General features: G+C 47.3%; 1 protein-coding gene across 3 annotated transcripts in view; it reads left to right on the top strand.

Moving 5' to 3' along the window:
- HDAC8 (histone deacetylase 8) overlaps positions 1-25,060 on the top strand; it is an 80,790-nt gene that overhangs the window by 36,265 nt on the left and 19,465 nt on the right. For all 3 annotated transcript variants that reach the window (XM_088444272.1, XM_088444274.1, XM_088444273.1), the window contains exons 7-8: positions 10,900-11,008; positions 11,399-11,571. In XM_088444272.1, coding sequence (XP_088300398.1) covers positions 10,900-11,008; positions 11,399-11,571 — 282 coding nt within the window. The remainder of the gene's footprint in view (positions 1-10,899; positions 11,009-11,398; positions 11,572-25,060) is intronic.

Consider the following 25,060-nt stretch of genomic DNA (forward strand, 5'->3'; position numbering starts at 1 on the left):
ATTGTTCAAACACAGCCTGTAACATGACAGTTGGGAGCTGAGTGGCTGGTTATTTATCACACTGCACTTTTATCACTTTCCAGAGCTTCATAGTTCTGCCCCACTGTATGTTAAACATCATCAGAATCTAATTTATAACAAAAATACAATTACATGACAAATTTTCATTCAGTCCATTAGGATGAATCTTCTTTAAATTGTAAATCCAACACCCCTCCTAAAGCAGTAATGTGTGAGCTCTGTCTCCCCTCTCAATAACTATGGTACAAAACCGGTTATTTATACAGTAGCTCGAAATCATTAGATTATGCCATAGTCTATTTTAGTGATTTTGGACTAAAAAATAATTTAGCTACTTGGATTAGAGCCGAAAAATATCACCCGGGCTTGAAAATTCTCAGGTTTTGAATACAAATAATGTGAGTAATCCATGCACTATCATTAGTGATATACTCGTTATGGCTACCCTTAGTCTCTAGATTTACGCGCTGGTGAATAATTCTAAATCCAGTGTCACAAATTGGGGGGGTCCATTCTCTTTGGCAGTGACCTGAGACCATTTAACAAAATGCCTAGTGTTTTACTGGTGCTGGTCCATTTCCTTGATATAAATACATATGTTAAAGTATCCCTTCTGTAATCAAATATCTTTTTTCTTCTTCTGGGTCCATAGGGGATCCACAGGGATACCATGGGGGTGTGTGTGGTTGGAGTGATCCGGGCACCAATCCGTTAAAGCTTTAGCTCCCAGGATGGGATGCCCCGGGCTGGACAGGAATGATCGCACCTTTAGGTCCAAGCCCCAAGCTTTATTTTTGAGTTGTTTTTTTTTTTTTCATTATTATTATCTGAGCAAGCAGCAAGGCGTCCTAAAGGGTGCCTGTGCGGCTACTCCAGCTACCGGTGCTGCAGTGGGGCGACTGGTTCGTTCGCTCCCCCACTAGACCACCGGGGCAGTTAAAAGCTGGCGTCGGGGACCATGTTAGAGGCCAGCGGCACCCGACTGTTCATGCAGCAGCTGGGAGGTAAGCTCTCCCCCGGCAGCCCCTCCCCCAGCCCAGAGTGCGATCCCTCACAAGAGGTTTCCCGTCTCTGAGCTGTTCCTCCTCACCCTCCTCCCTATATGACACCCCGGCGGTTCATGCAGCAGCTGGTAGGTAAGCTCTCCCCCGGCAGCCCCCTCCCCCAGCCCAGAGTGCGATCCCTCACAAGAGGTTTCTCGCCTCTGAGCTGCTCCTACTCCTCACCCTCCTCCCTTTGGGCTTTTCTGAAGTTGCAGGTCTCTAGAGTTTCAAGTTCAGTCTCCCTTTATACCTCTCCCTGGAGCCAGGTTATACAGTGCACAAATCCTACCAGCCCTTTGAGGCTTGAGTAGTTGATCTAGTGCCCATTATAATTATATTTCTATGCATTGTTTGTGACTTGTGCTAGCTCTGCTGTTGTGATATACTGTCTTAAACTTTCTGACTGTTAGTTATATCTATCCCTGCTGCTGTTTCTTAAAACCTCAACTACCAGGTGTGTAATGGGTCATTATTGCTTCACATTTACGTGTATTTGTGAACTCTCACATTGCATTATTAGATATACACTTATTGTGTGTTACTTGCTGGCTATTTCTATGTCTTCTAAAGGCAATAATAAACAGGAGACTTAGGCCCCTATGCTGGTTACATGCAGATCCTGTTTGACAGGCTTGTCCCTTCAGGATTTCATACAGGATGGTATGTTGTGCTAATTGTTATAAATCTACTCACCAGTCCATCTTACCAGCCCCTGTCCAGGAGCCACCTTGGTGTCCTCCTTATCCCAGGTTATGACTCGCTAGTGGACAGTTTGTCAGTCCCCATGCTGCCTCCCACCATGAGGTGCCCACAGCTATTACAGCCTACGATGTCGGTACCCCATATGCATCCTCCTTGGATGGATGTTTATGCCCACTCAGTTCAGAATATGGCTCAAACGTCTGCCACCTATCAGCAAATGTTACAGACTGACAGGCCGTTAGCCGCCAAAGCACATAGGCGGACTGTATCATCCTCTCAGTCCACCCAGCTTTCGGATTTTGACGCATCATCTGAGGAGGCAGATGATGCACAAGGTTCTCTCTCTGAGTCGCACTTAAGCGAGGAGCACCGTCATTCAACAGTGGATGTTCCTTCTTTAGTGAGGGTGGTTAAATAAATCCTGAATATAGAGGGTGATGGACCGGTCCCTAAGCCTAGAACCCTGATGATGTTTAAACTTCAAAAGGTGGTTAAGGCTGAATTCCCTACTGGTGAGTGTACTAAGTGGGAAGTCCCTCCTACTGTTGATTCGCATGTGGCACGCTTAGTCAGAAGCTCTATGCTGCCTTTACCGTTTACATCCTCCCTTAGGGATGCCACGGATAGAAAACTGGAAACTTTTCTGAAGTCAGTCTACTCGCTTTCTGGGGTTATTAGTCGGTCGGCTATGGCCGCGTCCTGGGTAGCCAAGGCTATCGAAGGATGGACAGAGGCATTGGAAGCCTGACATCAGACTCTACCAGGGAACAACTGGCCTACATCTCCCATATTCAGGAAGCGGCCTCTTATTTGTGAGAAGCTGCGTTGGAAACTGGACTCCTTGCCTTTAAGGCATCTGCGACCTCTAGTCGCCCATCGGGTCCGTTGGCTACGGTCCTCAAGGCGGACACGGGATCCAAGAAGGCACTCTAATCCTTACCCTTCTCTGGAGACAGGCTGTTCGACGCAGAGTTGGACAAGATTGTGGCTATCGTGGCAGCCTCAAAATCTGCCTTTTTTTTTCAGGTTTCATAGTGTCCACAGGGATACCATGGGGTATGTAGTTGGAGTAATCCATTGCACCAAACCGCTACAGCTTTCAAGCTCCCAGTATGCACAGGACCTCCTCCCGATATACCCCGCCCGCAGCCACAGGCAGTCAGTTTTTTTGTTTGGTGCGGAAAGTATCCAGACGCACCTGTTGTAACAGCAGGACTGCTTAGGCAGTCCTAGGCTTTTTATTTTTTGATTTACCTTCGTTTTTTATATACTACTGGGTTAAGTAGTGCTACTCATCCAAAGGGATGCATGTACTACGACTCCTACTACCTCCACTGATGCCGAAACACCAGCTCCTGATCGGGCCTTGGGGAATTTCGGTGGGTCTCAGCAAAGCTTAGCTAGCAGCGACGCTGGGGCCCGGACTGCAATCGGATCCAAGGAGATGACAAGGTAAGGCGGTTCCTCGCTTGTTGGTGAACCGTGCGTGCAGTCCTGGCTTCCAGTGTAGGAGATGCACCAGAGACTGCTGCTAGTGAGGGCCCGCGAGCCGCGTCCTCACTTAGAATGCCGCGGCCGCATGGTTTGACGCGGGGGATGGGTAGTAGATGCACTAATAAGCGACTACTACTGTGAGGCCAGCATACCCGTGCCGTTCAGCAGCTTAGGGTTGATGGGCTGCTCCTCCCCCAACCCAGACGCAACTTCCTGTGTGGGTTCCCGCATCTGGTTAGTTATTTGACCCCCCCTCGTGTATTGAGACGCTCGCAGTTCTCCTACGGTGCGCTGCTGAAAGCTGGTGATTCTCACAGGTGTTTGTCAGTCTCCCTGTAGGCCTCTCCCTTGGGTCAGGGTATACAGTGCTCTATATCCTACCAAGACCCTGGGGGTTTGGTCAGTTGATTCATAGCCCATGTGCATTTGCATTGGCATAGGAAGTTATATTTGCATTGTATGTGACTGTAATGCTAGGTGCTGTATTGACACTGCCTTTATTTTCTAAACTGTCAGATATATCTATCACTGTGTTTCTCCTAATCCCCCTCTACAGGTGTGTGGGTATTTTTTCATTGTCTTTTCTCAGGAGAAGACGGTCACATTGCATTTATACCTTATACCTTTGATACATTGTTATGTCTAAAAGCATGGAGAAAAAGGAGGTTGAGCCTCCTAAGCTGGTATCATGTAAATCCTTTTCGGCAGGCCTGTCAGAGCAAGATTTTATGCAAGATGGTTTGTGTAGGGCCTGTTGTAAACCACCACTTCTCCAATCCAGTACACCAGCAGTTGCACAAGAACCACCTTGGGTGGCCTCTTGGTGTCAGGTTTTGTCAAATTTAGTGGACCATACAGTAGCTTCACAGGCTCATGCAACTGTACTGCATCCCACTATGGGGTACCTACAGCATTTACATCCTTCTATTTATATGTCTCCCATGAATCCTTTTTGGTTTGTTTATGCTCACTCTAGTTGGAGTATGCTGCCATCTATAGCTGCTCAGCAGGTAGTGCAAGTGAAAAGTCCAGTTGTGGTAAAGCAAAAGCAATAAGAGTATCCCTTCAGACATGGCCTCAGACGTCATCATCATCAGACTCTGATACTCGGAGTTCGGGTTCTTACTAGGTTGAGAGAGACAACCAATCCTCGGTGGACGTCCCTTCTCTGGTGAGAGCTCGTGTCAGAAGCATGGAATACTCCAGATAGGCGTTTCCATGCGACAAAGAATTTAACTTCCTGGTACCCATTTTTACCTGGTGAGTGTAACAAATGAGAAGTTCCTCCAATGGTAGATGCTCATGTGACAAGATTAATCCGAAGCTCTACATTACCTATTCCTGCCGCATCCTCACTTAAGGAAATTACAGATAGAAAGCTTGAAAACTATTTGCAATCAGTTTTTTCATTATCTGGAGCTATTACCAGGCCGGCTATGGCCGTAGCCTGTGTGGCAAAAGCTATGGAAGAATGGACGACGTCTCTGAAAGATATTATACCAGATGCTACCAAAGAACAGCTGTCTTATATCTGCCAATTGCGAGAAGCAGCTGCATATGTTGGAGAAGCAATTATTGATGCAGGTATTTTGGCTTCTAAAGTATCGGCAACCTCGGGGGCTGCTCGAAGGACTGTGTGGCTTAGAACCTAGAAGGCGGACACAGGGTCCAAGAAAGCCCTGGAGTGTTTGCCTTTTGTTGGGAAAATACTGTTTGGGCCGGGATTGGATAACATAGTGACTGCTCTGGCAGCATCTAAATCTGCTGGGTTGCCCTTTACATCTACCCCTAAGTATAGGCAGCCATCCTTTTGCCGCGTTGAAGGGCGAATGGACAGTCTTTCTCCAGACAGGATATTTCCCGCAAGAAAACACAGACCAGGAAATCCTGGTCAGTCAAACGTCCAACCTCCAAACCGGATGGTAAGCCCGCTGCCTGATGGAGCGGGCCTCCTCCTGGGGGATCTCAGGGTAGGAGGCCGACTTCTCCAGTTTTCTTACCCCTGGCATCCGACAACTACGAATGCTTGGGTTCGAGAAGTGGTCTCTCATGGATACGCCCTCATGTTCCTGAGGCATCCTCAGAAGTTTTATTGTACAACTCTTCCTTCAGACACAGTCAAGGCCTTGGCCCTCCAAGAAGCTATTTGTACCCTCCTAAGGTCAAGGGTTATAATCCCTGTTCCTGTGACGCAACAGGGAAGGGCTTATTATTCAAATTTGTTTCAGATTCTGAAACCAAATGGGTTTCATCGCCCTATTCTGAATCTAAAGTCTCTCAACAGATTCATCTATGTACTCAAACTCCGTATGGAACCCTACGGTCAATTATGCTGGCAATGCAGCCTGGAGATATCATGGTTTCCCTAGACATACAGAATGCGTATCTGCATGTACCTATTGCACGAAAAGTTTCTGAGGTTTGCGGTGGGTCAGCAACATTACCAATTTCAGGTTCTGGCCTTCGGGTCTGTTCATAGCCCCGGGTATTCACCAAGATCAGGGCAGTCATGGCTGCTCATCTCAGGTGACAAGGAGTCAGGATACTACCATACTTGGACGATTTTCTGATATTGGCACAATCTCCAGAGATTTTACAACACCATCTCCAAATGATCATTACCTGTCTGCAACAGCACAGCTGGATAATCAATTGGAAAAAGTCTTCTCTTTCTCCAACTCGGCAGATGGTATATTTGGGGGCGCTGCTGGATTCCCTGGGGAAAAGGTTTCTTTTACCAGTGGACAAGACTGCTGCCCTACAAGTACGGGTTTGCAAACTACTCTGTAATCAGAAAGTGTCAGTTCACTTAACAATTCAGGTACTGGGGTCCATGGTATCCACCTTCGACATGGATGCAAGTCTACGAGGATGGAGCGCGGTGACATGTCATCACACCTTTCAGGGAAGATGGACAGCTCAGAAAGTCAACTGCACATAATTATTTTGGAGCTTCGTGCAGTGGACAGGGTGCTCTTTCTGGTGCAGGGCCTCCTTCAGGGCAGGCCTGTCCAGATTCAGTCCGACAATGCAACCACAGTGGCCTACATCAACCATCAGGGAGGCACAAGAAGTCTAGCTGCTATGAGGGAAGTGGGGAACATTCTGGTTTAGGCAGAATGCCATCTTCCAGCAATCTCTGCAATATTCATCCCAGGAATTTTCAACTGGGAAGTGGACTTTCTAAGTCGTCAGGACATACACGCCGGAGAATGGGCTCTTTGAACGTCTTTCAGCTCCTGGTGGGGACTACTGGACGTAGACCTCATGGCATCACGTCACAACCACAAGGTCCCTAGGTATGGGTCCAGGACAAGGGACCGCTCAGCCGCCTTCGTGGACGCTCTGGCGGTGAGGTAGAGCTTCAGATTGGCATACCTGTTTCCTCCAATCTCATTGCTCCCAAGGGTGGTCAGAAAATACAAGCAAGAGGGCAGCAGGATGATACTAATAGCTCCTGCCTGGCCCAGGAGACATTGGTTCACCGATCTGACAGGTCTATCCATAGACAGTCTGTTTCCACTTCCTCTACGGCTGGATCTGCTAGTGCAGGGTCCCTGCCTATATCCGAATCTACCCCGGCTGGCTTTGATGGCATGGCTCTTGAGTCCTCCGTTTTAAAGGCCAAAGGTTTTTCTACTTCCGTAATTCAGACGATGCTTAGAGCAAGGAAGCCTGCTTCGGCCCGCATCTATCACAGGATTTGGCATTCATTTTTTCTTTGGTGTTCCCACAGAAAATATGACCGTAAGGTTTTCAGGGTCTCCCGAGTTCTTGCTTTTCTTCGAGCTGGACTAAACTTCGGTCTTCATCTGGCTACCTTGAGAGTTCAGGTTTCTGCATTGTCAGTTTGGTTCCAGCACAGAATTGCCACTCTGCCAGATGTTAGAGCTTTTTTCAGGGTGTTCTCTGTCTGCAACCTCCGTTTTATCCCTCCGGTGGCACCATGGGATTTATCCTTGGTTCTCAGGGCGCTGCAGGCTCTCCCCTTTAAACCTTTAGACAAAGTGGACAAAATGGTTGACAGCGAAGATGCTTTTTCTCCTCATCTCGCAGAGTTTCTGATTTGGCATCACTTGCATGTCGCTCTCCATATTTGATTTTCCTGCCAAAAGTGGTATCCCGTTTTCATATGAATGAAGAATTTGTAGTCCCAGCCTATCAGTCTTTTGGCCTTTCTGTAGCTGAAGCTTCACTGGATGTGGTTTGAGCTCTTCGTATCTACGTGGATCATACCAACTCCATCAAAAAATCAGATGCATTTTTTGTGTTATATGGCTTTCATAAGCGAGGCTGGCCAGCTAACAAGCAGACTCTGGCTCGATGGCTGCGTATGACTATTTCTCATGTGTATACTCAGGCTGATCTCCCTGTTCCGAACACAGTGACAGCACATTCTACTCAGTCTGTGGGGCCATCGTGGGCGTTTAGACATGGCACCTCTGCAAAACAGTTGTGCAAGGCAGCCACTTGGTCTTTGGTCCACACTTTCATCAAATTCTATGCATTTTTTCCGCCCAGGATGCTTTGGGCGGCGGATTCTTGTCTCTGCTCAGAAGCGTCCCCACCCTTAAGGGAACTTCTTTAGGACATTCCCATGGTATCACTGTGGACCCTATGAAACCCAAAGAAGAAAATAAGAGTTATGGTATAACATACCTTTTGTTAATTCTTTTTCTTCGAGGTTCATTGGGTCCACAGGGCACCCACCCTGACGCATCTGGCCTCAGTTTGGATCTGTTCACTGTATCACTGATTCCCTCTTCATTTTTTTAGAGCGTTTCTTGTGTACATTGTACTTCCTTCTCCACTTTCCGTCTCTTGCTGTTAGGCTTGTTTACAAACTGAATGCCTGTGGTTGGGGGTGGGGTATATAGGGTGGAGGTCCTGTGCATGCTGGGAGCTTGAAAGCAGTAGCTGTTTGGTGCAATGGATTACTCCAACTACATACCCCATGGTATCCCTGTGGACCCTATGAACCTCAAAGAAAAAGAGTTAACTAGGCTTAGGGGCCTTCTCTGTCCTTTCACCCCCAGGGTAAGGCAAGAGGACAGTCCTTTCCCAGGCAGTCTAGTGCATACAACACCACCAAGCCGCGAGCCAAGCAGTCTTGGTCGGCCAGACGTCCAGCTTCCAAGTTGGACGAGACCTGATGGGGCGGGCTGCTTCCCGGGGGATCCCAGGGTGAGGGTCCGACAACTTTGATTTGCTGACTCATGGTGTCAACCAACAACAGACACCTGGGTCCGAGAAGTGGTCTTTCAGGGGTACGCTCTCACCTTCCTCAGGCGTCCTCCCCAGCAATTTTTTTGTACAGGTCCTCCATCAAACCCTGTCAAGGCCTTGGCCCTACAGGACGCCATTCACCCCCTGCTGAGTTCAGGTGTGATAATACCAGTTCCTTCGGCTCAGAGAGGAACTGGATTTTATTCCACTCTCTTTTTGATTCAGAAGCCGAATGGGTCTCCGGCTTATTCTGAATTTCAAACCCCTCAACAAATTTATCTGAGTGCTGAAGTTCCACATAGAAACTCTACGATCAATTGTCCTGGCATTGGAGACTGGGGATTTTGTTGTTTCCTTGGACATTCAGGATGCATACCTGCATGTGCCCATTACTCCAACCCACCAAAGGTTCCTACAGTTTGCTGTTCTGCAGTAAGATTACCAGTTGTGGGCGCTGCCCTTTGGTCTGTCTACAGCCCATCGGGTCTTTATCAAAATAATGGCAGTTATGACGGCCCTCCTCAGATGCCAGGGAGTCGGAATCCTGCCATACCTAGACGACCTCTTAATCTTGGCTCACTCACCGGTTGTGTTACAACACCATCTCCAGCTGACCGTGAACTGCCTGCAAACACACGGCTGGATCATCTAATGGAAGAAGTCCTCCCTCCGACACACCGGATGGTACATCTCGGGGCACTCCTGGATTCTCGAATACAGAGGATCTTTCTGCCAGCAGACAAGATTTTGACACCACACTTGCGTGTGCGCAGCTTGCTCCACAGTTGGAGGGTATCCATTCACTCAGCAATGCAGGTCCCGGGGTCAATGGTATCCACCTTCGGTATGGTGGAATACGCCCAGTTCCACTCCAGGCCCCTTCTCTCCCGGTGGAACAGGCAGTATCATCTGATCCAGTCCCAGACGATCCTCCTCTCTCCGGAGGTTCGGCTTTCCCTCTCATGGTGGCTGCAGATGGTCCCATCTGGATTCCAGATTGGGAGCCTCTCATTACAGATGCCAGCCTTCGCGGAGGGGGCGCGGTGACCGGTCATCATACCTTTCAGGGACGGTGAACAACCCAGGAAAGTTACCTGCCCATAAACATTCTGGAGCTTTGAACAGTGTACAGAGCACACACTCGGGTGCAAGACCTTCTCCGAGGCAGGCCGGTCCAAATCCAGCCCGACAACGCTACTGCAGGAGTCAACAACAACCATCAGGGAGGCACGCGAAGTCGGGCAGTCATGCAGGAAGTGGCAAACATTCTGGTCTGGGCCGAATGTCATCTCCTGGCAATCTCGGCAGTGTTCATCCCCGGGGTCCTCAACTGAAAAGTGGACTTCCCAAGTCATCAGGACATGCATGCCTGAGAGTGGGCTGTATTTCAGATGTTTTTCAGATGTATTTCCATTCCTGGTGGACAAATGGGGCCTACCAGACGTAGACCTCATGGCCTCACGACACAACCACAAGGTCCCCAGGTACGGGTCCAGGGCCAGAGACCCCTCAGCCGCCTTCGTGGATGCTCTGGCAGTGAGGTGGGACTTCAATTTTGCATAATTCTCTCCTCTGATCTCCCTCATCCCGAGTGTTCTCCGAAAGTTCAAGCAAGAAGGCGGCACGGTGATACTAATAGCCCCAGCCTGGCCCAGGCGGCATTGACTCACCGACCTCTCCATAGACAGTCGTGTTCCACTTCCTCTATGGCAGGATCTACTAGCACAGGCTCTTTGCCTGCACCCGGACCTACCTCATCTGTCTTTGACGGCGTGGCTCTTGAGTCATCCCTATTTAGAGCCAAGAGTTTCTCTCGCTCTGTGGTCCAGACGATGCTCAGGGCACGTAAGCCTTCCTCAGCTCGCATCTATTACAGAGTTTGGCACTCTTACTTTCAATGGTACTCTCCCAGAGGCTATGACCTACGGTTTTTAGGGTCTGGTATCCCGGTTCCATTTGAATGAAAATATTGTGGTTCCGGCCTTCCAGTCCTAAGATCTTTCTGCAGGTGAAGCTTCCTTGGATGTGTTTAGTGCTCTTCGGATCTACGTGTATCGTACTACTTCCTTTAGTATATCAGATTCTCTCTTTGTGTTGTACGGCTTTCACAAGCGAGGCTGGCCATCCTACAAAACTGTCTGCCTATGGCTGGGGGTGGGGTGTATGTGGAGGAGGCCCGGGGCATCCTGGCAGCTAAAGCTTTAACTATTTGGTGCCTGGATCACTGCAACCACACACACCCCCATGGTATCCCTGTGGATCCTATGGACTTTGAAGAAATAGAGTTAACAAAGGTCTACCATAACTCTTCATTTTATATTATGTTATTGATTTAATTCTTATACATTTTATCCTATAAAAGTGAGTTGTACATATATATTCATGATCTGTTTTCCCTTTTTTTTTTTTTTAGGGACCGGTGATGTAAATGATATTGGCCTAGGCAAGGGACGCTACTACAGTGTTAATGTTCCCCTACAAGATGGAATCACGGATGACAAATATTACCAAGTCTGTGAAGGGTAAAGCATGTCTCATGCTAAGACATCTTGACACAGTCTGTCATATCATACAATAAATCCCATAAAACGCTTTATAAATTAGTACACCAAGCATGGGGAATTCTGCATGATTTTGTATCAGTCAGTTACTGAAACACTGCCTTTACCGATGTTCAGTCACATAGAATTGTAGATGAAACGTGTGGATAAATACATCAAGCGTTAGACGAAACTCTGCAGTAATACTTCAAGCATTATGATAAGTGACAAGAACATGGACAGTGCCAATACATTGTCACACCCTGCTATATAATTGAGCCATTGGAACATTGTAAATTGAAAGTTCTGTCAAGTATTCTTCTTTGTCTATGAATATATGTGGCTAGTTTTAGCTAAAGCTGTTTCTTGCAGTGTGCTGAAGGAGGTATTTACTGCATTTAACCCTGAATCAGTTGTCCTGCAGCTGGGGGCTGATACGATCGCGGGAGACCCCATGTGTTCTTTTAATATGACCCCAGTGGGCATTGGAAAGTGCCTGAAATATGTTTTACAATGGCAGCTACCTACCCTGATCCTGGGCGGAGGTGAGAACCTTATCTTGTTGCTCCATATCTATACTTTATTAATCAGTCTGTCTGCACTCCCCATTTTTCATCCATAGTCTTTTACTGCTATGTGTAGTTGTCGCAGAGTTAGCTTTGTCTGACAAGTAGGGCTGGCTTTGGTATCACACGGATAGAAGTTCCTTGTTCCTTTTTAGGAGCTTACTATAAGAAAAATGGTAAAGAGGCTAAAATACACTACTCCATTTTCTTCCCATATTTATCTTCTTCAACTTAGTGCAGTTCCAGATATTTCCCCCAAATTTAATGGGAAAAATAAGTATATTACATAATGGGCCTTGTTCATAGTCAGCCTAAAATGTAATTTATTTTTTATGGCAAGTTGTGATGAACCAGCCCACTTGGTACTTATCTGCTAATGTGACTGCGTTACGCACTGCATATACCTAAGGGCACCTCCCATGGGAATCCAGTCTCACTTGATTCTGTATAGGCCGATAATGTGTCATGCAGTCTCCCTTGATTGAATGGCACAATTTACTTAAAGCTGACAGATCTAGTCATACATTTTGGGGAAATATCTAGGACTGCACTAAATACGGGAATATACATTTGGAAGAAACTGGAAAATGTTATTTTTCTCTTTTTACCAAAGGAGTGGGGGTAGAGCCAGGAGAAACACCTTGTATGGGTATTCCTGCAAAAAAGATCATGTAGAATGAGTTCTTTGTGGGGATTGGGAAAACGGGTTGGGTATGGTATCCCGGCTGTCGGGATTCCGCTAGTCAGAATACAGACAGCGGCATCCCAACACCCATAGCAGTCAATGGTGAGTATATTTCTAACCCTTACCCCTACCCTAACCATAACCCTCCCCCCCCCCCCCCCTGGTGCCTAAACCTAACCTCTCCCTAGCCATACCCTAATCCTAACCCTCCCTCCCCGGTGCCTAACCCTTCCTCTAGTGCCTAACCCTAGCCCTGCTAGCTAACGCTACCCTCCCCCTGCACCCAGATACTTACCTTTTTGATGCTGACAGTCGGGATACTGGTGCCGAGATCCCGTCCTGTTGGGATTTCGACGCTGATATTAAGACCGTCGGCATCCCGCACGCCAGGATGCCGACTACATCCCGGGAGGACAATAACATTTAGTTTCTGCAATGCCACCTAGGAAGTGCATTAAGTAATGTCTCTCGTGCACTTCTAGAATGTTGGATGCACCTCTAATAGTGATCCCATGCTAAGTGGCAAACCAGCTAGCCTTAGTGCAAGTGATATGTTGTTGAAGTTCAGGCCTCGCCTGTCCTCTGCGAAGTAATTGTTACTACTTCAAATACAAAAGTCTCTGTTTCTTCTTCAGGGTCTATAGGGATCAACAGGGATACCATAGGGTAATGTGGTTGGAGAGATCCAGGCACCAAACAGTTAAAGCTTTCAGCTCCCTGGATGCCTCGGGTCATCCTCCAATATACCCCGCCACTAGCCACAGGCTTCCAGTTGTTCGTTTGGTGCGGCAGGATTCAGACGCACCTTTGTAACGGGACTGCTCAGGCACTCCCAAGCTTTTATTATATGTTTGGTTTTATTTTATTTTCTATTTTTTGGGGTTGGCAGTACTGAGCGTCTGAATTAAGACGCATGTACTGTGACTCCGTCTACCTTCCCTGCAGCTCCTTCCCCGACCCAAACTCAGTCCCTTCAAAGGTTTTCATGCATCTGGGTCTCTTCTCCTACCTGCCTCGTGTATATGAGACACAGGCCCTGATTCAGAGCCGGACGCTCTGACAGAGCGTCCTTCCTGATGACCACCCACAGCTATAGCGAGCGGCCAAAAAGTTGGTCGCGATGGTCAAGACCATCGCGACCATCAGCTTGCGACGAGACCCTTGTGGTAGGATCTCGTCTGCTGCAAGCCCTGGAGTGCTTTTGGCTCTATCAGAGCCAAAAATACTCCCACTGACATCACTTGTGATGTCAGTGGGGCCGCCCCCAGACGGTAGGCATTCCAATGGGAATGCCTCCGTCTGGCCAGCCACGCCTCTGGTGGGCGTGCTGTCACTCACCATCGACAGCACGCCCCCTTTGTAGCGAGACCCATAGCGACGGCTTGCCCGTCGCTATCCGGATCTCGCGCATGTGCACGACGGAGCCGGGTCCGTCGTGTGCATGCGCACTGGCCCAACATCGACCCGCTTGCGAGCGCTCAGCACTCGCGAGCGGGTCTGAATCAGCCCCACAGTCCACTATCGGTGCGCTGCTGTAGCGGTTGGTCTCAGGAGGTTTTTCACAAGTCTCCCTGTATACTTCTCCCATGGGCCAGGTATACAGTGCTCTATATCCTACCAAGCATTATGTTTTGAGTAGTTGATTCAGAGCCCAGTGCAACTAAATTTGCAAATGCATTGTATTTGACTGTTTGCTAGCTGCTGTGTTAATGCTGCATTTAATTTCTGACTATCAGTTATAACTATCACTGTTTTTCTCCTCATCCCTCTGTTGCAGGTGTGTGAGGTTTTTCTTTACACTTCACATTTATTTGTTATTTGTGAAGGTTGTCACATTACATTTCATTGTTACTTTTATAATTATGTCAAAAAGTAAAGAGGGGGAGGCCCCTGTGTTGGTTTCATGTAAATCCTGTTTGGCAGGCTTGTCCTCTCAGGACTTTATAACAGACAGCACACAAACCATCCTTTATAAAGAACCACCTCACCAGTCCAGTATACCAGTCCCTGTACAAGAGCCATCTTAGGGTCCTCCTTGTATCAGGTTATGAAGCAGTTTGTGGATCATATGGCTACTTCCATACTGACTCCTTGTATGGGGTATCCACAGCATGCTATGTTTGCAACTTCTATACATCCTTCCTGGATGGATGCTTATGACCACTCAAGTCAGAGTATGGCTCAGTCAGCTGTTGCAAGCAGACCAGTAGTTACTAAGGCGCCTAAGCCCCTAGTAAGAAGGCTCCAGTGTTTAAACACCAGAAGGTGGCCAAAATGGAGTTTCCTAAATCCGAGCAGCTCCCTGAGCTTATGGACGAGGCATGGGGTAACCCGGTTAAACGGTTTTATGTGAATAAAAGATTAACATCATTGTATCCTTTCCCAGCTTCTGAATGTACTAAGTGGGAGGTACCTCTTACTGGGGACGCTCACGTGATGCACTTAGGACCTGATTCAGACCCGCTCGCTAGCAAGCGTTCACACGCAGATAGCAATCTGCGCATGTGTACGTATCGCAGTGTGCGTGCGCGAACCAGTGCAAGAGATCAGTGACAGCAGAAGCCGTTTGTGGATGGTGACAGGGGCTGGCCATTAAAAATGGGGGAGTGGAGGTGCGAACACAGGCGTGCCTGAGTGTCTCAACGCCATTTCAGAGGCGTGCATAATTTAGAGACGGCATCATAGTACACGTCACCTGGCTGGTTTTTACACTGAAGTGCTTGCGGTAGGGTATGGTCAACCACAAGCACTGCGATCGCATCCGATGGTACCCGATGTACCAGTGGTTGCATACACTTCTTGGAGATGGCGTGCGCAAGTGGGTCGCTTAAGACAGGCTGGTGAGTGTCTGCATACACAGAGCGGTCGCACGCCAAGACATAGTGGGTGTGCTAATGCCTTGCTGTGCGATCGCCTGTCTTCCCAAATTTACATACGCATCATGTGAGCGAACGCATCTGGCAAGCGGGTCTGAATGAGCTCCTTAGTCAGAAATGCTACGTTGCCTCTTCTGTCAGCATCTTCTCTTAAGGATTCTACAGATAGGGAAATTGAAACCTGTCTTAAGGCAATATTTTCAGCCTGGGTAGCCAAAGCTGTTGAAGAATGGACGGGGCATTGGAAGACTCTCTACCAGATGCTACCAGAGAACAGATGATGTATATCTCCCACATACGGTAAGCGGCCTACTATTTGGGAGGAGCTGCAGTAGATGCTGGAATTTTAACTTCTAAAGCATTAACTGTTTTAGCAGTGGTGTGCAGGGTCTTTTGGTTAAGATCCTGGAAAGCTGATACAGGATCAAAGAAGGCTCTGGAAACCTTACCTTTCTATGGAAATATACTTTTTGGAGCAGAGTTAGATAAGATAATAGCTACTCTAGCGCTTCAAAGTCTGCAGGCGTGCCACCTATTAGTACAATAAAATCTAGGCAGTTTTTTTTGGGGTCCTTTTCGTCCTCCAAGACAAGCAAAGGAACAATCTTTCTCCAAGCCGTCTAGTTTTCGCAGGACATTCAGACAACAAACTAAGAGGTCTGGGCCAGCGAGACGTCCAGCTTTTAAGCTGGACGACAAACCCTTGGCCTGATGTGGCAGGCCGCCTCCTGGGAGATCCCAGGGTGGGAGGCAGACTTCTTCAGTTTGCAGATTACTGGCATCAAACAACAACAGATGCCTGGGTCCAAAAAGTAGTCTCTCAGGGGTATGCCATCACTTTCCGGAGGCATCCTCCCCAGAAGTTTTTTTGCACAGATCCTCTATCCGGTTGCGTCAAGGTCTTGGACCTTCAGGAGGCCATTCACTTCCTGCTGCAAGCAGGGGTAATAATCCCGATGCCTGTGTTGCAACAAGGAAGAGGCTGCTATTCCAATCTATTATTGGTTCAGAAACCAAATGGGTCTCATCGCCCTATTCTAAATCTAAAAATCCTCAACAGGTTTATCCATGTACCCAGGTTCCATATGGAAACTCTCCGGTCAATTATTTTGGCAATGGAGCCTGGGTTTTTTTTGGTTGCCCTGGACATTCAGGATGCGTATCTGCATGTTCCTATTATGCCATCCCACCAACAATTTCTATAGTTTGCTGTCCTACAACAACATTACCAATTTCAGGCACTGCCTTTGGCCTATCAACGGCCCCCCAGGTATTTACCAAGATAATGGCAGTCATGACGGCCTATCTCAGGCATCAGGGAAGCAGAATACTACCATATCTGGACGATCTTCTGATATTGGCACAAACTCCAGTTGTTTTACAACACCATCTTCAATTGACCATAGCCTGCCTACAAAAGCACGGCTGGATCATCAATTGGAAGAAATCCTCTCTTCTCCAACACAGCAGATGATACATCTGGGAGCACTTCTGGATTCTCAGGTACAAAAAGGTGTTTCTAATAAAGGACAAGATTGCGGCCCATTGCGAGTGCGCAAACTGCAACGCAAGCGAATGGTATTCTATCAGCGATGCAGATCCTGGGATCAGTGGTATCCACCTTCGACATGGTGGGGTAAGCTCAGTTTCATTCCAGGCCTCTGCAAATATTGATTCTCTCCAGGTGGAATGGACAGTATCAGCTAGTAAGGTTCCAGATGATCCTTCTCACTCCAGAGGTTTGTCTCTCCCTCCTGTGGTGTCTGAAAAAGGATCATCTGGACAATGGGTGCCCATTCTGGATTCCAAATTAGGTGCTTCTCACTGTGGATGCCAGTCTTTGCGGATGGGGGGGGCAATGACAGGTCATCACACCTTTCAGGGAAGATGGACAAATCAGGAAAGTCATCTGCCAATAAACATTCTAGAACTGCGAGCAGTATACAAAGCACTTATCATGGGACAGGACCTGCTCCAAGGCAAGCCGGTCCAGATCCAGTCCGACAAGGCAACTATAGTGGCCTATCTCAATCATGACGCGCAGAGTCATGCATCCATGAAGGAAGTGACAAAGGTTCCGATTTGGGCAGAACGTCATTTTCTGGCTATCTCCACAATATTCATACCGGGAGTCCTCAAATGGGAAGCAGACTTCCAAAGTCCTCAGGACATACATGTAGGAGAGTGGTCTCTTCATCCGGGAGTGTTTCAGTTCTTGGTTAACAAATTGGGTCTACCAGACATGGACCTCATGGCATCACGTCACAACCACAAGGTCCCCCAGGTACGAGTCCAGGTCCAGAGACCCATCAGCAGCATTCGTGGATGCACAGACAGTAAGATGGGACTTCAAGCTGGGGTATCTCTTTCCTGCAATATCCTTCCTACCAAGAGTTCTCAGGAATTTCAAGTGGGAAGGCGGAACAGTAATACTAGTGGCTCCGGCTTGGCCCAGACGTCATTGGTTCACCGACATACAGAATCTATCCATAGACAGTCCATATCCACTTCCTCAATGGCAGGATCTGTTAATGCAGGGTCCCTGCCTGCATCCGGATTTACCTCGTCTGGCTTTGACGGCGTGGCTCTTGAATCTTCCATCTTAAGAGGCAAAGGTTTCTCCTGCTATGTGATTCAAACGATGCTTAGAGCATGGAAGCCTGCCTCTGCCTGCATCTATTGCAGGGTTTGGCATTATTTTAGTCAATGGTGTTCCCACAGAAAGTATGACCCTAAAGTGTTTAGGGTTCCCCAGTACTGGCTTTTCTCCAGGCTTTGTTAGACCTTGACCTCAGCCTGGCCACTTTGAAAATGCAGGTTTCTGCAATGTCAGTCTGGTTCCAGAGAAAGATTGCTTCATTACCAGATGTCATAATTTTTTTTTCAGGGAGTTCTGCGAGTTCAGCCTCCTTTTGCCCTACCGGTAGCACCGTGGGATCTGTCTTTGGTCCTTAAGGGCCTACAAGCTCCTCCATTTGAACCTCTGGAGTAGATTTGAAGTGGTTGACAGCGAAGACACTGTTTTTCCTCGCTATCTCTTCTGCACGCAAGGTCTTTGATTTGACAGCGCTTTCTTGTCACTCGCCATTTTTGATTTTTCACCAGGGTAGAGCTGTTCTTCGTACAAGGGGGGGTTACCTTCTTAAAGTAGTGTCCCGTTTCCATGTAAATGAAGAAATTGTAGTTCCAGCTTTTCAGGCTCCAGACCTCTCGGTAGGTGAAGCCTCCCTGGATGTAGTTCGTGCTCTTTGTTTCTATGTGGAGCGTACAAAATCTTAAATCAGATGCTCTTTTTGTATTATATGGTTTTTACAAACGAGAATGGCCAACTAACAAAGCAGACCTTGTCTCGATGGTTACGTTTGACTATCTCTCAGGTGTACACACAGGCTGATCTTCCTGTCCCAAACATGGTGACAGCACATTCTATTAGGTCTGTAGGGCCATCGTGGGTATTTAGTCGTGGTGCCTCTGCTGAACAATTGTGGAAGGAAGCCACGTGGTCTTCTGTCCACACTTTTCTTAGATTCAAATGCCTTTGATATATTTAGCACTCAGGATGCTTCCTTTGGGCGACGAGTTCTCCTTTCTGCTCAGGAGCGTCCCCCACCCTTAGGTGAACTGATTTAGGACATCCCCATGGCATCCCTGTGGATCCCTATGGATCCTGAAGAAGAAAATAAGAGTTATGGTAGAATTACCATTGATAACTCTTTCTTCAAGGTCCACATGGCACCCACCCTGACGCACCTGGCTGCATTTGGGTATTTTTTATTTCGGTCACGGATTCCCTCATCTTGTGTGAGAGTGCTTCTGGTGTATGATTGTTCTTCCTTCTCCTGCCTTGAGGCTTGTTTACAAAACTGAAGGTCTGTGGTGTGGGCGCGGTATATATGGAGGAGGACCCGAGGCATCCTGGGAGCTGAAAGCTTTAACTGTTTAGCGCTTGGATCTCTCCAACCACATTACCCCATGGTATCCCTGTGGACCTTGAAGAAAAAGGGTTATCAATGGTAAGTCTGCTATAACTCTTTTTCCATCCCACCACACCAATTGGACAGGTATATCTATAGGTGTGTACACAGCTTAACAGAACCAACACAATACCAAATGTTTGACTATGGCACATGTTTGAATCCCGTGCAGGATGTGCTTTGTTGTATGAATTTTACTACAGAGAATGATTTGTACTTGTAAGTTGTTCTAATATTAGTTATGTTTGATATTTCATATTAGGAACATATTGTTCATATTGATCTTGATATCCAGATTTTACATTTGTCTGGCTTTCCTGTTTCTTGGAATTACACCTAAAAGGGTTCCCGGGCTCAATACTGTAAGGCAATGCAGCCACTGTTGGCCTTTCTCTGGGAGGAATGTCTTATGAAAGGTTTATGCATGTTCTGCAGTTAGGGTCACCATCTCTGTAGATGTACATTTATTCAGTACAAATCTGGGTATCGGTAGGAATTTCAATCTGTCTGGGTCCAGTCTGTCAGAGCTTTCCTTCTGTTGCGATTGTCATTATAGGCAGAGCTCTCTTCCTCTGCATCGATGTCACTGAGCTGTAGCTGCCCAGCTGTATTACAGAGAACATCCATCAAAAAAGCAACGCTGTCAATCAGCATAGGTACTAATTACACTAAAGATGCTCATGTGACAGCAGTAAGTTCAGATGGATCATCAGGGCAACAATTAATATACAGTATAGGAACCATTCACTTTTCTGCCCAGCACTCTATTCTTTCTTATTCTCCAGCATCCAGTTGGGAGATAAAAGCTGGAGCGGTGTACAGGTTACCTGGATAAATCCATTCTCTCTATGACCTATGTATATTGACTGAGCCTGGAGACAGGAAATACAGACTTTCCTTTTGCAGTGACACTGCGTTGAAGGTTAACTTTTTAGTCTGAAGAACTCCTCAGAAAGATAAATAAACATTTTCTACATACATTTTCTACATACATGCTCTCTAACATCTGACCTTATAGACCGTATTCAATAAGTTGCGATATGCAACTGCGCACATCACTGCTTAATACAGAACTCCAACATCGCGTTTTCTTCATCCCTATATGGAGTATGATGTTTCTGATTGCAAGTTATCAGCCAAGCTGTCAGATCACTGACACCTTGCAGCTGTCGCTGCAAATTGAATACTTTTCCATTAAGTCATTAAGCCGGGTTTGTCTTATTTCATGTTTTTTACTGACTGCTACTAATGTTACATATGCTACAGTATATTTCATGACTTTTTATCCTATACTAATATCCTTGATTTCGTACTTTTTAAGGGGTGTAGTCAGGAAGCCGGCGGTCGAAATGCCGACCGCCGGCTTCCCGACAGTGAAAGCCCAGCATGGGACTAATGATAGGCATCTAAATACCGACGCCTATCATTACCCCGACGCCCAGCATACCGAACGTAGGTAAGTCGGGAGCGCATAGCCGCAGGGGGGGAGGGTTAGGTTTAGGGACTCCCGGGGGGGTCTAAGGGTTACGCATCACCCCAGGAGGGTTAGGGTGAGGCTAGTGGAAGGGGGGATTAGGGTCAAGCACCACTGGGGGGAGGTTAGGGTTAGGGACCCCCCGGGAGGTTTAGGGTGCGGGGAGGGGGGTTAGGTTTAGGCACCCCTGGGGGGAGGTTAGGGTTAGGCACCCCTAAGGGAGGGTTAGGGTGGGAGAGGGGAGTGTTAGGGTACTTACTTACCTTACTCGGGATCTTCATCTGCCGGCCTTCCGGCGTCGTGATTTCATCCGCCGGGCTTGGGTCTGGCTGTAATACATACCAATTCCCTTTTTAATGATAACCTATATAGTTTATTATGCTAATATAGCACCTAGCGTTCCCGCTAGGCTGTTATAGCGGGGCGCGGCGCCCTTCCCTCTTTCTGGAAGGCAAAAAGCGCCCTGCCCTCCAGAAGGAGGGCAAAAAGCGCCCTGCCCTAACAGCCTGCGGGAACCGTCTTCACCCGCGGGTCGCAGTGTCCCGCGGGTGAAGAAATGTGCGGTGACCCGGTCACCGCCGGAGAAAAGACGCCGGGCGCATGCGCCCGGCATCTATTCTCCCTGTCTGCAGGTCTTGGGGGCTGCCCGGCGTGTCCGTAAGTGCCGGGCACGCCCCCAAGAGTGACGAAAAGGGGACGTGTCTTATAGACACGCCTCCTTTTTGATAACCACGCCCCCTTCTCGGTCGCGCACGAACATGCCCTCTCTAGCTAGAGTGAACACTAAGCACCTATACTATTTCCTAGAGGAATTTATCCAACATGCACATTGCTTCAGGGTTTTCATCTTTAGGGTTGGGTTATTGCATCCAATACCCATCACCATGTCATCTCTGTGTATTCCACCTATTAAACGCGTTGATGTCTGGTATGTGAGCATCTGTAGCAAAGGAACATGTTAAATACACTCGAGATTTCATAGGCAGGGGTTATATCTTTGGCTTATAAAACAAAAACATTAACAGACACTTATTAACTGAATAGGTGGTTCTGTTAAAGGATGCATATGGTAAACCATTCCACGATTTGGTTTTTAGGATGTTACAAAAATCAAATTAGAGAGAACCTAACCAGGGCACAATTTCATGATCACATTTATTGATCATCATTTTCTGATGAGTACATCTGAAAAGAGTCTCTTGTAGACTTGTAACATTAATAATTAAATATATTTGCATTGAGAGTTGGTGTCTGATTCCCGTTTTCTTCATCCTTTGATCATGTCATACAGACAGAAACCAAGGGATTCAGCACCCGTTGTCAGTGTTAGTAAATTGCCTGTTTGGATAATGAGTAAAAAATTATATGGTCAAAATATGGTTATAGTGTAGATATCAACTTTTTTTTTCTCCACCGTACTAGGTTCAATATCAGTAATGATGTGAATTACAGAGACTAAAATATTTGAAAAGGAAACATCACTGTGACGTATGCAGTCTTATAAATGTGGGGTTGTGCTTGGTTTTCTGATATGCTCATTCCCCTTTTTACCCAGCGTATAAAGCAGCAGCTAATTACAAAAAATGGTTTGGTGATCACTATATATGATGAATAGAAGGAAGGGTATGGAGTGCAGGATGTGACTTTGATTTATTATATTTATTTATTTATTACTATTATTATGTTTGTTATGCATATGAACTTGAGCAGGAAAAATGTATTTCTTCTTCAGGGTCCACAGAATCTACCTTGGGGTATGTAGTTGGAGAGATCCATTGAACCAAACAGCTACAGCTTTAAAGCTCCCGGCATTCACTGGTTCCCCGCCTCCAGCCACAGGCATCAAGTTTTCTTGTTTGGTGCGCATCCAGTCGCAGCTGTTTAATAATGGGACTGTCTAGGCAGTTCCTGGCTTTTTCTTTTATGATTTACCTTAGTTTTTTGAACTTCTGAGTTGAGCGGTACTATGCGCCTAATAGGACGCAGGTACTGCGATTCCATCTACCTCCGCCGATGCCGAAACGCCATTACCGCTATATGCCCTGGGGATTTCAGCGAAGCTTAGCTAGCGGCGTTGCTGGGGTCTGGACTGCGATCGGATTCACGGAGATGGCAGGTAAGCGATTCCTTGTGAGGAGAATCGTGCATGACAGAGTCCAGGTCTCCGGTGTAGGAGACGCACCAGAGGCGGCTGCGGGTGAAGGCCTCGTGTAACGTGTACTCACTAAGGCGGCCAGGGCCGTATCGTCTGTTGCCGGGGATGGGCAGTAGACACACTAGAACGTACTAGTTAGCGTCTACTACTGTGAGGCCAGCATTCCGTGCTGTCAAAATCACAGCTGAGGGGAGATAAGCACTCTCCCGGCCGCTCCTCCCCCCACCTAGACGCAACTTTCGGTTACGGATTCCCATCTCTGGGTTGCTACTTCTGACCACCAACGTGTGTGAGACGCTCGCAGTTGTGGGTCCTGCTGCAGGCTGGTTATCTCGGAGGTCTAGTCTGTCTCCCTGTATACCTCTCCTCTGAGTCTGGTATATAGCGCTCTATATCCTGCCAACACCCCGACGGGGCTGGTCAGTTGATTCAGTCAAATTTGCAATAGTAATGTTTGTATTTATGCATTGTATGTGACTTTCATGCTAGCTGCTGTATATATACACTGTCTTTTGTTTTCAAACTGTCAGTTATGTCCATCACTGTGTTTCTCTTCATCCCTCTGAAAAGGTGTGTGGGGTTTTTCATACGTGAAGTGGGTCACACTGCATTTATACTGTACACCTTATACCGATCACACATTTGTCATGTCTGAGGGTAAAGGTGAGAAGGGTGAGCCTCAGGTGCTTAAGTCATATAAATCCTGTTTTGCAGGCCTGTCTGAACAGGATTTTGTGCAAGATGCATTGTGTAGTGCCTGTTGTAAACAGCTACCTTCCCTATCTGGTACACCTGCACCTACACAAGAGTCATCTTGGGTTGCGTCTTGGTCACAGGTTTTGTCGCTTATGGTGGATAAGGTCGCAGCGTCGGATGCTCCTACCACGATATTGCCTCCTACTGTGGGATACCCACACCAGTTGCATCCTTCTATGTACATGTCCCCTATGAATCCCTGTTGGTTTGATTCTTCTGCTCACTTTAGTCAGAGTATGCTGCCGTCTATAGCCCCTCAGCAGGTGTTACAGAGCGAATAGACCAGTGGCATTAAAGAAGCAGGGGCATAAGAGACGTTCTCTTCAAACATTGCCTCAGGATTCTGACTCCACCTCCTCATCACACTCTGTTACTCACAGTTCTTGGTCTTACTCAGTTGAAGAAGACCATCAATCCTCTGTGGATGTGCCATCTCTAGTGAGAGCGGTTAGATCTGTCCTCAGTATAGAGGAAGAGGCGGTGCCCGCGAAAGCTAAGACTACGGTCTTTAGGCGTCAGAAGGTGGCTAGAGATTATTTTCCTCAGTCTGAGCAACTGACGAATCTTATGTCTCAAGCATGGTCTACTCCAAATAATCATTTCTATACTACAAGGAATTTAACTTTGCGATATCCATTTGCTCAGGATGAATGTAGCAAATTAGAAGTTCACAATCAGTAGATGCTCATGTGACTAAATTGATCAAGAGCTCTATGTTGCCCATTACTGCAGCATCCTCTTTGAAGGAGGTTACAGGTAGAAAACTTGATGACTATTTAAAATCAGTGTTTTCATTATCTGCACTTATTACCAGGCCAGCTATGGCTATACCCAACGTTCAAGCAGGAAGGTCGCAGTTAATACTGATAGCTCCGGCCAGGCCCATGAGACATTAGTTCCCTGATCTGACATGTTTATCTATAGACAGGCCACTTCCACTGCATCTACGACTGGATTTGCTAGTGCAGGGTCCCTGCCTATATCCGGATTTACCTCGACTGGCTTTGACGGCGTGGCTATTGAGGCATCCGTCTTAAAGGCCAAAGGTTTCTCTACTTCTGTGATCCAGACGATGATGAGGGCAAGACAGCCTGCTTCAGCCCGCATCTATCACAGGATTTGGCATTCATATTTTCGTTGGTGTTCCCAAACAAACTATGAGCCTAAGGTTTTCAAGGTTTCAAGTACTTGCTTTTCTGCAGGCTGGGTTAGACTTGGTTCTGCGCCTGGCTACCTTGGGGGTTCAGGTTTCTGCTTTGTCAGTTTTGTTCCAGCGCAGAACTGTGGCCCTGGCAGATGTAAGAACATTTTTGCAGGGAGTTCTCCGACTGCAACCTCCGTTTGTCCCTCCGTTAGCACCATAGGATTTATCCTTGGTTCTCAGGGCGCTGCAAGCTCTCCCCTTTGAACCCTTGGATAAGGTTGACAGTGAAGACACTTTTTCTCCTCAGCTCGTAGTGTTTCTGACTTGGCAGCACTGTCATGTCGCATATTTGATTTTTCATCAAAATAGAGCTGTCCTTCGTACTAGGGCGGGTTACCTTCCGA

Source organism: Taudactylus pleione, unplaced genomic scaffold (genome assembly GCF_031769625.1).
Source record: "Taudactylus pleione unplaced genomic scaffold, aTauple2 ptg000352l, whole genome shotgun sequence".
Taxonomy (NCBI): Eukaryota; Metazoa; Chordata; class Amphibia; order Anura; family Myobatrachidae; genus Taudactylus; species Taudactylus pleione.